Raw genomic sequence first — 16,113 nt, forward strand, 5'->3', positions numbered from 1 at the left:
AGGTAGAGTTACTAACTAGCGAAGTTACCCAAAGGTGAGAGTTATTTACTGTCCACTGTGGAGTGCTTTGCAGGACCCTCAATATTGCTTTAAAACAACAAGAATGTAGCTGCATGAAAGATGGAGGCAGATAAATTGGGTCAAGCTAATGCCTCCCTTCAAGTCCTTAACCGAGGAATAAATCCAGATTAAATGATGAATCAACAGCACCAACTTCCAGGTGAAATGCGTGCCAAGTCGTTTATTTATCGTTTATTACTATTGTCAGCTGATGTTAGAACATGGACCTATCCATTCACCTTTATATTTTGTCCTTTCCCACTTGTACTGTGCTAGAAAGAATCAGTATTTCTAGGAGAGGGGGGAAACATCCAAGGAAACAGGCTCAGTTATCTGTGAGAATGGAATGAATGGAATCTGTTTTCAGAAGGAGCCTAGAGGGTGAAGGAAAGGAGCTCACATCTGACTACACAAATATAACTACAGGTACTCCAACAAAATTCGGCTCTGGCAGAACAAAGAGCCCCAATTTCGCTGTGATCCTTGATTTATTAGCTCACTTTCTGTGATACATTTTCTGGCAGTGAATGGTCAGTGACTTTGGGAATAATTAAGGTAAAGACAAAACAGAGATTTGATACTTATAGATTTGCTGTGCAAAGGTCTTAGAAGGTCACAGAAGCACAGAAGGGTAGGGGTTGGGAGGGACCTCTAGAGATCATATTGTGCAAGCCTCCTGCTAAAGCAGGTAAAACCCCAGGCAGCAAAGGGCAGCCATTCAAAAGCTGGAAGGTTAGATCTGCAAGATACCCAAGGATTTAAAAAGTTCTCAGATTCAGAGGAAATGCACAGTTTGTCACATGATGACACAAGTGAAAGGCTTTTAAAGCCTTAAATCTAGAGCTCTGCTCTGGAAATCCCGAGTGATACAGTGATGTTGGGAAGCAGTCCTCAGAAGTCCCCTCCAGGCCAGCCTCTTGCTCAGGGACAGGGCAGAGATATCCCACTGACCAACTTCATGCTCAAAAGCAGATGACGAAAGAAGAGCCTGTGCAATGCTTCTGGCCCAGGTAAGACGGTGCAGTGCTGTGAAGGTGTCTTTCTGGACATTTTAACTTACTGGGTAAGTTGTGTTTAAGACACTTCAAGAAAACCATAAACCCTCTTTTAAGAAGCCTCTCGCTTCTTACACCTACACAGCAGTATTTCTTACCTCTGTAAAATGACAAACTGAATCCAAACCTCATCTAAGTTGTGGAAGCAGAGGGAGGGATGGGGGTGTAGACAGGGCAACTGCCCAGGTTTTGTTTGCTATGCTGGGTTTGAGGCATCCTCAAACCGAATAGGAGAACTATATGCGACTGGGTTAATTGGCTGTTGACTAAACAGCACATAGGGGTTGTTTAGCAGGCCCTGCAGGCTCTCCTGACATAAACCAGGCTCCATGAAACAATGTAGGGCTGTGAGAGCCCCATCCTGGGTATTTGCTGGGAGGAATTTACCCTGCATTCCAGCTGAGCTGCAGAACCAGCTGTAGTGCAGTGCAGGAGAGGAGAGGTGTGGGAAGCCCCTGAGCGGCAGGAAGCTGCCAGGGCTCTTCTGGGCTCTTAAAGGAAAGTTTTGGATAAATGTCTGGTGATCCCTAGTTGCAAAGCTGTTCCAGGAGAGCTCCAGGGCTGACATGGCTCCAAGTGGGAAATGCACATTTCCTGCCTTTGTGTGTGCAGTGCCTACAGAAACAGACCAGGGCCCTAGGAGTGTGTCACCAGGCTGCAGAACCACAGCCCAAGTGATATTAAGAGCTTTCTTCTGTTCTTTTGAGGCTTATAGGTGTGAAATGAACAGTTTTAAGGGTTATTTGCAATTTATGCTGTATTCTGTAAGTACCTTCTCTTGTATGTTAGGATTGACCTGAGCAGTCCCACAAATGTTCCAGAGTTTTTACTGAAATGTTCTTACTTAAAGGAAATAAGGGGACATGCACAGAAACACCTGCTCCTAAACTGACCACTGTTTGCTGTGGTAAAACATGTAGTGTAATGATCAGAGCAAACCTTAAAATGCAGCTACATTTTAGGTGTGGCTCTGTGATAAACTGAGCTGAGGTGACAGAGTAAGTGCAAAGGTGGAGAGATTATTCCCATGTGGAAAGGAAAAGTAATTTTGCTGGTAGGGAGTACTCCAACCTTGTGGTGAAGTGGCACGTTTCAGCACACATCCAACTCAGAATTAAAGCTGAGATCCAAGATGCAATTCTTTCTCTGTAATCCAAAATCCTGCAGCCGTCCTGTAACAGAAGGTCCTGTAATAAAGGATTGTGGACAAACACAGAATCTTGGAAGAGAATTAATATAGACATAACCAGCCCCTCTGACATTTATACTATGTTTATCAGGTTTTTAATCTACTTTATCAGGGCTGTCACATTCTTAGATCAGTAGAAATCCCCAGCCACCTCAAGTTCTGAGCAGGTTTCTCTGGAAACAGCAGGTCACCCACTGTGTTCCAGGTGTCCACCCACTCATGTATGAAACGAACAAGCAGGCAGCACCAATATAAACCTAGAAAAGGGCCATGTACAGCAGGCATGCTGAGGAGTCTCCACACCAAACCTTTTGGGTTGTTTGTACTCAATCCAAGGAAACTGGATCTCGCAGATACTCATTGTATGAGAAGACAGCATTGTGCTTCAGTTTTTACAGTGGCTTCACTCCTCCCTTTCCCTTTGTACCTTTTTAATCGCTTCCTTTCCCATTCTTTCTGCTTTTCCCCACCGTTTCAAAGCAAACCCGTGGCACCACGAAGAGCCCTCACACCTCCCGTGTCTCGTGTGTTCCTGACCCAGAGCAGGGCCCTGCGCTGTCCCACAGCCCCGGGGCCGCACTCCCGGTTTGCCAGTCACGCGTTTACAAGCGGGTTTATGAATATTATAGTCATTAACAACAACAACAACGCGTTATTGTTTGAATCCGACGCCGCGCTGTGCCCTGTCCCCAGGCCGCTGCCGGGCCCCGCCGCCTCAGCCCGGGCGTGCGGTCGCCTCAGGGCGCAGGTTCCTCTGAGGGAGCGGCGGCTCCGCCAGCGCCACACGGAGGGGTTTCGAGTTTTATCTCCCGCTCCCTCGGAACGCTTCAGGCTCTGCCCCAACACGAAGGGAGCCGGGAGAGGAGCGAGAGGCGCCACGAAGCGCCCGGTGCCCCGGCGGCCGTGCGACCCGTCCCCTCACGCTGAGGGGAGGCGAGGCGGGGGCGGGGCGGGCGGCGCGCGCCGCCTCAGCGCCGCGCCTGAGCCCCGCGCGATGACGTCAGCGGCGCACGTGGCCGGCGGGCCCGGGTGCGGGCTCGCGCCGGCGGCCGCGTCCCGGCCGCGCCATGAGGCTGCAGCTGGAGCGGTGCCGCGGCGAGTGGCGGGAGCTGGAGGAGGAGTTCCGGCAGCTCCAGGTGAGCGGGGCTGCGGGGGGCACAGCGGGGCTGCGGGGGGCACTGCGGGGCTGCGGGAGGCACTGCGGGGCTCGGGATGCCGCTGCGCTGCGGGATCGCCGGTGCCTCGCCCGGCTTCGCCTTCAGCGCTACGCCGCGCTGTCCGCCGTCGCCTCTGCTGCTGCTTCTGTCGCGCTGCTCTGCCTAACCAAGCCCTGCGCTGCCTTCCTCGGCTTCGCAGCGTGAGGACGGGCTCGGGGGCCACTCCCCCGCCGCGCTCTCTCTGCTTTCCCGGGCGCGCTGCTGCGGGCTGGGAGGGGGCCTGGCAGAAGCGGCGCCGGCAGCAGCGGTGCGCACCCCCGGGGGTGTCCCCGGCAGCCTTGGAGCAGCCTCAGCAAGAGGCTTCCAGGGGTGCGGAAAGGCTGATCTCACTCCCCGCTGCGCCCGGGAGAAGCTCCGGGTGGGCTCCGGGCAGAGCCACGGCGCCGTCGCCGCAGGCCCGGGGCGTACGCACGGAGCACAGCCGTGCATGGATGCACAGCCTGGCACAGCATCCCAGAAACAGCGCGGACTCCCAGCCAGGTGCTACGATGGGACATCCCAGACCAAACCACGGCCGTGAGGCACCCGAGAGGAGATGGGTCCTGCTGCTGTGGGACCTGGCGTTTTGGTGCCCTCGTAGCATTGCACAAGGAATGACACAGGCAACACCTACGCTGCGAGCATTGCCTGGCTGGAGTTGAATGTTATGTGCTGGGATACGAGGTGTCTAAGGGCTGCTTTTCCATCTTGCATTGAGGGACAGAATGAACTCAGAGCAGGGGCCAAGAGCGGGTTTTGCAAAACGCTTCTAGCTCCAGAAACATTCTCCATCCCGTGTGTCATCAATGCTGTGAAGCATACGCGTGCTTTCAAGCTTTAAGCCAGCTTTAAAAGGCAACGGGGTGCTCTGGTGCTGCGTGGCTGTTTGTCTCTGGGAGACTCCTAAACGTGCACTGCCAAAAAAAAAGGTGCCATTCCAGATTTAGCTAGTTGTCTTAATGAAAAGTCAGGTCAGGTTGTATGCTTGTTAACAGAAGGAAAGGTGGTGGTTGGGTGTTGAGGGGGATCACCAGCTGCTGTGGTTTTGTTGATCATATGTTTGCAGTAAATCCCATGTGTGCTGACCAGCCTTCTGGCAGAACATGCTGCTCAAGTCTGACCTAAACCACAGCAAAATGTCAATGGCTTATCCCTGCCTCGGTTTCCTCATCCACAAAGGGAAAGTAGAAGTGCGTCTCAGTGGGGTGGCAGCTGCTGGTGGCATGAGGTGTCATTGCCCAGTGGTTAGTACTGTAGGGGTGAAAAGTTGGAGTGGTATCTGTTATCTAAGAGCTTCAGGGCTCATGAGCAGAGTTTGTATCTCAATGCAGTGTTGCAGAAGAGGGGATATGGTTCTGTCTTGAGGATGGGACTGTGCTCCAGCTCCGTGAGCTGCTGATGGTGCTTAAATGTGCTTTGGAGAAAGACTTCCAGACCAGATTCAAGTCAAACCTGTGATGTGTTGGGGTAGAAACTCAACTGTCCAGTTAGAAAGTGCTTCAATGCGGGTGTCTGTTCATGTTTGCACTTCTACGTGGCTTTCTGGACACACTTGCAGCATCTTTTGCTCTGAGGAGCCTGGTTTTCACACCAGCTGTGAGATAGGATTGGGGTGCTTCCAGCTTTGCAAAGCAATTCTGGCCAGCCATATCTGCAGATTTGTGTAGTTTGGGTTGCCAGGGCAGAGCTGGAGCAGCAGCCTGAGGAAGCTCAGGGCTGCAGGGCATTGCAGTTTTGGGGCAGGGATATGGGAAAATACAGTTGCCCTGTAACAGCTTATTAATTTAAACCTTGCATATGAACATACAAATCAGATTTGGATTAGAAAAACGCCCTGTGAGGGCTCCTTGTGAACGTGGTGCAAGTCCTGCAAGTGAATCAACACTGACCACAGGCAGGGCTGTTGGGAGCGCAATGGAAAATAGACCTCGAGGTACCTCCAGAAAACACGAAGCTGTTGCAGCGTGGGGCTGCTGTGCTGAACTGCTGCCTGTGCTTCATCTGCGGGCAAATGGAGTGGCACAATTTCCACCTGTAGTTGTGGTCCTGGCACTGTGAAACTTGTATGATTCTATGATGATGAAGTGCAGAGACAACTCTGATGTCTCATGCCTTGGAGCTCTTCAACTCGAGGCAAAAATACACCCCTGGTGCACAGGTCCTTCCTGTTGTTTCCTGTGTGGAGAAAGAGCTTGGCCAGACCTGACCGTCCACTCAGGTATTTGTCCCAGGAGCTGTATGTGTTAATGAAAAGGGAGTGCTGAGCTCCCTGTGCTGGTGGTGGGTCCCTTTGTCACCAATCACCTCTCTTGATGAATAAATAACTTCCCTGCTAGCAGATGTTACATTCCTCTAAATACCAGTGTAATTTTGAAATCATTACCCAGATGTTTTGGGCCAGTGGTAGAACCCAGGAGCTCTCAACTCCCCTGTTTGTGTTTCCAGCGGAGCACTCAAACATTTTTTTGGTGAAGAACTTCTTACCCCCTTTGAACCAGCCTTTTAAAAGACTCTCTTGCGTGACATCTAGAGAAGCAGAACCAGTTACTGTGCAATCCAACGAGCCCTGAAGTCCTGCCCATGCTAAGCAAAGCCAAACCAATCCTGAAGCAGGGAGAGCTGCACTGCCTGGATGTGGTTAGTTTGGTTATTAAGGTTTTTAAATTGGATACTGGAGTTTGTTTTTCATTGCTCCTGTAAATAATCATCAGCTAACAGCCAGATCCTGATATATGAGCAGGAGGAGAGTAAAGATTTAGTTTGTATGATTTTAGCACCATGTTTGTGCTCTGAGAAAACTGGTGGTGGTCATTGCTGTGGAGGCAGACAAAGCAGGCGTGCAGAGAGCCGTTTCACCTGTGCTGTCTCTTGGCACTAACTCTGTTTTCCCAGTTATCCTAGGTCTTAAAATTTGCCCAGAGGGCATTGCTCAGTGCCTGGTTAGCCATTCCTGAGGTCTCCCTGCCCTTGGGAAGGTGGTGGAATCATTGCAAAGGGCAGAGAAGCAGAGCACGTTTATTCTGAGCAGAGGGAGGGGTGTGAGAGCAGAGGCACCTCTCGATGGGTTTGCAGCGGTCAGCATGTCCTTGTTATGGATGGTCAAACGCTAATTCAGGGCTTCAGGAGATCAATGAGCTGTGATACAGAAGTTCCTCTTCAGGAGCATCTAATGCTGCAGGAAGGGGATGGGTTAAGCTCTTAAACCTGAATATGGTGGTAGGTTGCTTAATCATACATGGAGTGAGATGGCAGCGTTGGCCAGGAGGCATCTAAACCCTCTGGTGTGGATTTGTGGCTGACTTTGTGTCTCTTTTCCCCCCCCACTCTGCTTCCTAATCTTTCTCTTTTTTTCCTCTAAATGTAATCTGACTGTGAAATCAGAGTTCCTGCTCTGTTTGATTTCATTAGTGTCCATTTAAGCCGTGTTGGCTCCATGCTGGTTTGGCATCGCCCCCTCCTTGCTTGTTTGCAGGGGTGCCTGTTGACTCCTGTAAAGACAGGGGTTTCCTTCAGAGGTGAGGATGAAATGTGCAGCCTAGAAGGGCTCTTCCTACCAATCATCTCCTCTTCTCCTGCAGGAAACACACAAAGTTTACCGGCAGAAACTGGAAGAAGTCACCAGCTTGCAGACAGCCTGCAGCAGCTCCATACACCGGCAGAAGAAGACACTAAGGGACCTGAAGCACAGTCTGCAACGGTAATGGGAGACCTGGAGAGTGGAGGAGGCAGAAATGGGATAGTTTTCCTTCCCAAAGGGCTGAAATGTTTGGATATTTAGAATTTTAATACACAATCTATGTCAAGGGGCTGAGTTTGCTCCATATTGTTCACAAGTCACTTCCATTTATCACAGCCAGGTAAAGCGTTTGCAACCCCATGAGATGGGGTCCTTTAAATAAAGACTTTTGAGGAAGCCTGGTATGGGTTTGCATCCTTGCAGTATGTGCTGTACACTGCAGGACTGTACAGCTTTTGGTCTGCCTGTTCTGCTTTGTTCCATAAGCCATGCTGGAAAAGTATCATCAGTCCTTGAAACTGAAGGTGTAACTCGCTCCTGGGTGGATTTACAGGAAGGATCTGTCTCTGGTTGCTCAGCTGATCCCCAGGAGCCATGGGCTGAATTCCTTGTGTGCAGGTCTGAATGCACCACCCCTGACACCACAGACTGCTAATGCTGCTGTGCACTGCTCCCTGTTTAACATTAATTGATAAAACCTCAGATTGTTGGTAAATCATCAGCTGTGTGTTTTGTAAACACCCTGAAAGGTTTCATCCTAAAGAGCTGCAGCCTCTGCAAGGGCAGTGCCTGAAACTGCACACAAAGTTCCCAAAGCAGAGGGAGTTCCTGCAAAAAAAGCACAATGTTCCCTAGGGAAGAAGTACAGGATCCTGTCACTGAGCTGAGGTGAAGCTGGTTGAAGTAACCTACAGTAGCATAAACCAGGCAGGGTAATAAAATCATGGTAAGCCAAATGGTGCTGCAGAAATACAGGAGCAAGGTGTGCAGTGGCATTGAGTCACACAGTTAGCTTTTCAACAGCGTGGATTTTATGACATTATTTTCCTTTAAAGGAGGTAAAAGCATGAACAGGTATATCTTGTTTCTGTGTTCTTGCAGGTGCAAGCCCAGAGCTAGTCCTGAAGAGTTTGATCTCATTCAGGAGATCAGCACCCAGATCAAGGAGAGGCAAAATGCCTTCTTTGACATGGAAGCCTACTTGCCAAAGAAGAACGGGTACGTGCTGCACTGGGGAGGTGTGTGTGTGCTCCAGGAGGCTGGTTTTTAAGTGTCTGCAGTGGTATTGTTCCTGAAGGATGATGTGCATGTGGAAGAAAAACCTGTAAAACTGAATTACTCATAAACCTCTTGCTGAGCTGCTGTGTCAGTTGTCCACAGCATGCATTAGCTGTGTGTGTATGTAGATGCAGTGTGTGGAGGCAGTGCAGGTGTTCTTGCAAAAATAAAAGTGACCCTGTGTTGGTGAGAGATTGTGCAGTTCAGTGTCACTCTGACGTTTTCCTCTGATAATTAGTTTAAGGCTAAATCAGCAAAAGAATTCTCTCTGTCCTTTTTTTTATAAAAAATAGTGTTTTCAACCAACTTAAAATGTGCCCTTTGCTTCCAGAGGAGCTGCTGGGACAGACTTCTGCCCGGCACCAAGGGCTGGGACAGACTTCTGCCCAACACCAAGGGCTGCATGATGCTGTGGCCCTTTGCAAGTTTCTCTCAGAAACCTTTTCTTCTGAATTCTTCCTGTTATTTTTGGGTTTGGACAGTGCACACCTCATATCTCAGACTGTAGCACAGAGAAAAGACCAAGATGATAAACCTTTTCTGTACCTTGTTGGAAATGCTGACCAATGGTCCTACATTTAAATGCTCTTCTGTAGTCTCTCTCTCCAGTTTGCCTTAAGCACCTACAGCAGAGGTGGCTTTGGCAGATATGCCAGTCTCTTCATCTCTGATCTGAGTCATACAGTCGTGTACAAATACAGTTACTTAGTGGGATCTGCTCTTGTTTTTTGTCTTCCAGCTTGTACTTGAATCTGGTGCTGGGAAATGTGAATGTAACTCTCCTGAGTAACCAAGCAAAGTAAGTGAGTGTTTCCATGCATGTGAAATTGTGTTTCTCTAGGGTCAGCCATGGACATGGGCTGAAGTCCAGAGACAAGAATGGGTTTCTTTTAGATCTGATAAAATGCTGACGATGGCCAACTCAGACCATGACAAAGGGCCATGCTGATGCTTTGTGTAGCTCCAATGGATTCTGTCCATCACTTGCTTTTAAGGCCAGTCCACCCTATTGCCTTATCATCAAGGGTTTAGGGGTTTAGTTTTTCAATGAAAAAAGGTACTGTGACTTCTAGGCATGTGATGCTCCAGAAAATGGAGATTTATTTTTCTTTAAATCTTACCATGGTAACCCAGAAACCAGCTCTTATGGGCTTCAGCCTTTGTCTTTCAGCATAATGGCTGTGCAGCCTGGATGGACCCTGCAGGCAGAGCGCTGCCTTTTGCCACTGGCTGCCGAGTTTCTAAATGTTTCAAGCAAAACTTCCATCTCAGGGCTTGACATGTGCAATTGTTATCTGGTTTGAAAAAAAAGTGAAGCCATGTTCTGGGAAAACACTTGTTTGTGCCTCTAAACAGTGGCTGTTCCCTTCCAGATTTGCCTACAAGGACGAGTATGAGAAGTTCAAACTTTATCTGACGATAATCTTGTTACTCGGGGCTGTCACCTGCAGGTTTATTCTCCACTACAGGTAAGGCTGCATTTCTACTTTTAATCAAGTGTTTTGAATGAGAATGTGCTGGCTTCAGACCAACTGTTCCCTTCTGTTAATGACAGTGAGAGGAGAGCTCTGGCAGTGTTTAGACTTTGAGTAGCTGGACAGCAGAACAGCTTTTGCACTCTTCAGCACTGGCAGAACCTGTATTTTAGCTGCTTGCTTTTCTTTGGGGTTTTTTTTTGGAGTCTCTTGTAAGCCAAGAGAAGTCCCATATCGTGTTCCCTGATCTGTTGTTTATCTAGCATCGTGCTGTGCTTGGGAATGAGCAGTTGGTTTGGCTCACAGGTTGTCCCAGGTAGGGACCAGCACCAGGCTGCAGCTCGGGGGTTGCAAAGGCCACAAGACAGGATTTGCATGAAATCAGACGTGAAACATTTTCTCTAGGTTGTGGTAAAGTGTCTGAGCACCAACAAGCTTCTGCTATTTGGTGGAACCAGGAAGGTGCTGGGAGTTGGGCACTCCCACTGAGGCTCCTGTGGGTCTGGGTGAATTCAGGACCACAGCAGGGAAGGATGGTACCAGGTACAGAGGTCGCCCCTTTGCTTCAGGGGTTTGGAAATGGCAAAATAAAGGGTTTTTTTTCCCCCCATGGAGTGTAATGCTCTTCTGCTCTTTTAGTTGATTGGATTTATATAGATCTCATAGAATCTCCTCATTGTATTAGCCTGGAAACACTTCTCTAAATTGGATCATCTACTGCTTCCATGGTGCTTTCTCTCCTTTGGAAGGAATTAATGTCATCTCTGCATACCTGCTTATCAGCTCAGGATCTGCAGTGTTGTGTCACGGGGCACTTCCCAGAGGAAAGGACTCAGAGTCTGGCTGTGCTGCTGCTGTGTGTAGTCCTGCAGGTGGATCAGAGATGTTGAGGCTTTGTGTCTGTGGCCTCACTTGGGCAGGTTTTCATTCACCCAAGGAGAAGGTGCAAAAATAGGCTTTTTTAAAAATTTTTGAGTGTGTCTTTATAATCAACAGGATAATTTTTCACTCTGTGTTCCTTCTGCTTGGCAGGGTGACAGATGAAGTGTTTAACTTTCTGTTAGTGTGGTATTACTGCACGCTGACGATACGGGAGAGCATTCTCATCAGCAATGGATCAAGGTACCGTGTCACCTGCAAAAACTGTTTAAACCATGAAACATCCTTAAAAGAAGAAAAAAAGCAACAGGAAGGGATTCAGCTTGGCACTAAAATCCAGTAAATCTGAGATGCTGATGCCTCTTTGTAGGGCTTCTTGTGTCCATCTCCCTCCCTGGTTGCTTCCAAGAGCAGATGTGGCCACTGGAGGTTTGGAGAGGGAGGAGAAGCTGCAGTTCCTAGAAGTCCATAAGCTCTTAGCCCAAGGTGTTGTTTTGTTAGCTATGGGTTTGTTGTAGCTGTGGCCTGGGGTGCAGCTGTGTATTTTTTGGTCCTGGCCATCAGCCCCGTGGGTCTCTGCTGCATCTCATCAAGTGTGAAGCCCGTTGCTTCCACCATCTCAAGATGAGGGCAGGAGGGAGTGTTTCTGGGAGTCTTGTCTCAGCATTGTTGGCTGGATGCTTCTGACCCTCAGTCCTGAAGCAAGAAGGGGTTTGTGAGGCAGACACTGGTGTGGTGGGAGAATCAGGGCCTTCCTGATGTTAAAAATGGGCTGATTTCTGGGAGCTGCTTGAGGATTCAGTTCCCAGTGCTGTATCCCAGCAGAGATGAAGCAGTCTCTTCTTCAGGCATGGCTGTCCCCAGGACTGCTGGATGTCTTGTTTTGGGGTGCTTTCCAAAGAGGGGAGGGATTCCTGTGGGACTGGGGATGAAGTGGTAAGAACAAAGCATGGGGATGTATAATTGCTTGCCTAAGGCCAGCAGAGAAACCTTTGAGCCTGGGCTCACTGCTTGGTGGAAGTGACTCAGGTACTGTTTTGTGTTGGTCACACACTTCTGGTTGGAAATGCCTCAAATTAACCCACTGTGTTGGCGTAATTTCCAAAGCAGCACTGTCTCTGAGGCAGCTCTTCAATTCTTGATTCTGTCTCACTGCAGCCCTTGTTCACTTGAATTTTCTGAGCATTTTGAGGCATTTGTGTCTAAAAGAACCTGGCACCTCATAGGAAGGAGTTGGTAACGTCACTTACTTGTGTGGCACGGAACAAAGAAAGGGTGTGTGGGCTGCAACTGGTGCATGGTTAGTCACTGTGGTACCTCATGCTGCAGGGGCTGCTGCTGCTGGAGAGCTTGTAAGATGGGCCCCAGTCCTGAGCAGCTGCAGATTCTTGCCCCCATCTCAACCATATTACCAGGACAGTGTCCCACAGCACCCCTTTTGCTTGAGTTAGGCTGTCTATTTCATTCCCTGTCCTTCTTCCTCTTCCCAAATCAAGATCATTTTTTGGCTAAAGTCAGACTTAAAATACCAAAATCCATGCTGCTTGTCTAACTGTTGCTTTTTTCTGTTCAGGATCAAAGGCTGGTGGGTGTCTCATCACTATGTTTCAACATTCCTGTCTGGAGTAATGTTAACGTGGTGAGTCTGCTCTTGCCTGCTCAAGGTGCTTCAAGCCTGTTCCATGGTATTTTCATCATCTGAGCATTTAAATCCAGCATGACCATGAAGCTGTGGTCACACAGGCACATGGCAAAGCATAAAGCAGCATTTGCCTGATGTTACAAATACGTTAGTGAGGTCTCTCCTCAGCCTTCTCCAGGCTGAACAGCCCCAAGTCCTGCAGCCTTTCCTCATGTGGAAGATGTTCCAGTCCCCTGATATTTTGATAGCCTGTCTGTCTTGAGCCAGGGAGCCCAGAACTGGACCCTTGGCCTGTGTCATGAACTACCTTTAGTTCAACCAGCCCCTGCTCCAGCCCCCAATCTGCCCCATCAGCCCTGCTTAGATTCTTAAAGCAGGCACTGCTGAATGGCTTTGATTGCTGCAGAGAAAACTGAGATAAGCAAATGAGTCAGAAGGGACAGCATTTATAGATGGTGGAGAGGGGAAATCTAACCAAGAGCATTTGCCACACAGCAGAGTTGTGGTGTGTGGCTGCAGCAGCCTCCAGGCTCCTGCTGGGGTGGAGTGGGCTGTGTACCCGCTGCTCTTGGCCTTTGCTAATGGGATCCAGCCTGAGAGGGAGGGGAAGGGCACTACATCACATGCTTTTTATCAAAGAAGTAAGACCTGCTTTGTATTTTGCTTTCAGGCCAGATGGACTCATGTATCAAATGTTTCGCAGCCAATTTTTAGCGTTTTCAATATTTCAGAGTGAGTAATTCTTACCTTGCTAACTCATGCCATGACATAGTTCTGTGTCTTACCTGCTCAGAAAACACTTCTGCTTGGTCAATACTGGAGTATTAAACTGTAGGGATATAAAGATAGCATAGACATACAAACTGTAATGAAATGCTGTTGGATTAAAGGTTATAGAAGTAGTTTGTCATGGTTCTGGAGAGCCGGTGCAATGATGTTTTCTCTTTCGGTCTCCAGGTTGTGTTCAGTTCCTACAATATTATTATCAAAGGGGCTGCCTTTACAGACTCCGTGCTTTAGGGGAGAGAAACCACTTGGATCTTACAGTAGGTGAGGTTTTCTGCAGTCCTTTCTTTGCAAGGTTTTTGTGTGGGTTTCAGGTGCAGTGACAAGGAGGGCTGTATGGTCTGAGGGCGAGTGCTGCAGAGCTGCCAACCCCCTGCCCTGCTGCCCGTGTCCAAAGGCAGGAAGGGGAGGGAGGCTTTTGTCCCCCTCCTCAGGCCCTGTGGAAGTAGAAGGCTCTTATCTCTGTAAGCTCTTGAGAGAGTTCAGATGGAGGTTTTGGTCATCCCCATTTTCATCCTCTTTCCATTACACCTTCAGGTCTATATTTTACATTGGCTGGTTACTGTGGGGCAGGATGGGAGTAACCCTTATAGGGTGCTCTGGGTGGGGAGGGCTGCAGTTCTGGTCCTGGCTCTTCTGTGCTCACTCTCTGCCTCTTCTGTTGAACCTTTTCCAGAAGGATTTCAGTCCTGGATGTGGCGGGGGCTGACGTTTCTCCTTCCCTTCTTGTTCTTTGGGCATGTAAGTTGGGGAATCCTGATCATCCCTCTGTGGAACGGGCCCTGCCCCCATGGTTCCAGAACCATCAGTGGTGGGTTGGATGGTTTGGATCACATGTATTAGCCAAATGGTTCTAAGGGGTCTTTTTTTTTGCCCTTCTTCCCTCTGTAGTTCTGGCAGCTATATAATGCAATCACACTTTTTGGATTGTCAAGGCATAAGGAGTGCAAAGAATGGCAGGTGAGTATTGGTTCTGCTTAGGAAAAAAACAAGGAGCAGGGGGTGAGGGGGTGTTTAACCACATCCTGAAAGATATTTGGGCATCTGACCCCATCCAAATATCTCAGGATGATGTGGCACAGAGTCTATACAAGAGAACTCAAAATAAATGTGAGTTACTGTAGGGAAACTTGCACCCACGAGTGACCACATGAACTCAGTGGCAGAGCATGTAAGGGGAAGAAAATACACATGGGTGAAGATCTCTCTCCATATTGTTCATATATCTGGGCTGCTGTAGGTTCTTTATGGCTGATCCATGGCTTACACATACAAAAATACTGTGACAAAAAATAATGACAGTGAATCACTTTAAAAACGTATTTATCCACTTTCTTGCCCCACTTGTAGGGATCCTTCCACTTGTTTTCTCAGTTGCTGTCACCTATCAGATGTGTCTATCCATTTTCCAGTTGCTCCTGTAGACCCAGATGAGGGCACACCATGCATGCAGTGGTGCAGATAACCTCATGGTCTTTACTTTGGTCATTTTGTTGAGGACAAACACATCTTCCTGCAGAAATGTGCCATTCCCCCATACCTGTGCCACTGAATGTGCTTGTAACAGAATATTAATCCATTAGATTGGACTTAATGGTTTGATTTCACTGGTGGAGTTCAGCAGTGTTGAATAACAATAAATACATAGTAAATACTAGTTAAATGGCCACGGTAAAAACCTATTTCCTGTTAACCCACATAGCTGGATGTATATTTAGCTGTGATCTACTTGGATCCCTGTGCTGATGGATCCCTGGACTTACAAGCCAAGTCCCAGCAGAGCTCACTTTAGTGTAGCCAAAGCAGCAGCCTCAGTTCTCACCTTTTGTTTTCACCTCCTTCTCCCCTCTCAGGTTTTTGTGTTGGCTTTCACATTTCTGCTGCTCTTCCTCGGGAACTTCCTCACTACTCTCAAAGTGGTGCACACTAAACTCCAGAAAAACAAAGAGAAAATGAAGAAGCTGTGACAACCCTTCCCTGTGCCTGGTGTGCAGGTGCTGGGGTTGGGATGGATCCTGCCAAACCCCAGCTACATGATGGATGGGCTTGGAAGGCCTCATCCGTCCCGTGGCTGGTGAAGGACATGGACTCTGCCAGCACAGACTCAGTATTAATGCAAGCATGGCTCTCCAGTCTGCACTCCTGCTATTTATGTATATTTAATACAAAATGTGTTTGCTTTTGAGGGGTTATTTTTCTGTATATAGAGCAGCATGCACCTGCCTGGCCAAGTGCCAGCCACTGGCAGAATGTAGGATCTATTGTAATTCCAATTTTGGAATGATATTGAACATTTTCAGTTTAATTATTTAAATCCTGGGTACTGGATTTGCAAGAGCTTATGAACACTCCAGGTTGATGAGTCCTGAATGCTGTTTTTAAAGGCATTTGTTTAAGGCATATTTTCAGTGGCAATACTGTGTGTACTGTGAAAAGAGGAAAAAAACCACCTTTGTACCATACTGCTGCTATATACATTTTTAAAAGGCTATTTGAAGAAGAGAAATCCTCCTTTGAAAACAAAACCAAGCAAGCAAAACCAGATTTTAAATAGCAGGGAAGTCTGCTCCCCCTCTCCCAGGGAGACCAGGTCATCTGTCCAGGCCTGGAAAAGACCTGAAATAAAACCATTCAATATGCAGCTGCTTCAGACCCTTTTTAATAACAAAGACACTGCCCTTTGGGTTGGTTTTTTGAACCATTTTTCCTTAAAAAGGTTTTGATCAGTGGTAATAAGTGCAGTTGTACTTTGGTTTGTGTTCTCAGTATTTTTTTGTGCTGTTCTGGAAAGGGGAGGACAGTCCCAGCAGAAATATTAAATACCTTCTTTAGATGCTGCACTTGTACCAGTAATTAAGAGAATGTAAACACTTGTTCAGGAGGATGGCAGAGACTGCATCCTGCTTAACTCCCTGTGCTGCTTGAACTTCAGCTTACTCATTGAAACAAGCTTGTTTTGGATGCTGTAACATCTGTAACGATAAGGCAGCTGCACTTGTGTGAGCTGCTCTAGGCACTGTCTTTCCCAACAGTGGG

General features: G+C 48.2%; 1 protein-coding gene across 2 annotated transcripts; it reads left to right on the forward strand.

The window, feature by feature from the left end:
• The first annotated feature begins 3,343 nt into the window (after nucleotides 1-3,343).
• TMEM120B (transmembrane protein 120B) lies at nucleotides 3,344-16,073 on the forward strand. 2 transcript variants are annotated; one of them, XM_062009950.1, is made up of 12 exons: nucleotides 3,344-3,440; nucleotides 7,079-7,197; nucleotides 8,119-8,235; nucleotides 9,035-9,094; nucleotides 9,669-9,764; nucleotides 10,803-10,892; nucleotides 12,223-12,288; nucleotides 12,962-13,023; nucleotides 13,249-13,341; nucleotides 13,754-13,818; nucleotides 13,969-14,037; nucleotides 14,931-16,073. In XM_062009950.1, exons 1-12 carry the CDS (start codon nucleotides 3,372-3,374, stop codon nucleotides 15,042-15,044), a joined length of 1,020 nt encoding a protein of 339 aa, XP_061865934.1. In that variant the 5' UTR covers nucleotides 3,344-3,371; the 3' UTR covers nucleotides 15,045-16,073. The 2 variants fall into 2 exon arrangements, with proteins under 2 accessions (XP_061865934.1, XP_061865935.1); XM_062009951.1 differs by having other exon boundaries at nucleotides 13,969-14,041; nucleotides 14,931-15,007.
• Nucleotides 16,074-16,113: the final 40 nt, after the last annotated feature.

Source organism: Colius striatus, chromosome 17 (assembly GCF_028858725.1).
Source record: "Colius striatus isolate bColStr4 chromosome 17, bColStr4.1.hap1, whole genome shotgun sequence".
Lineage (NCBI taxonomy): Eukaryota > Metazoa > Chordata > Aves > Coliiformes > Coliidae > Colius > Colius striatus.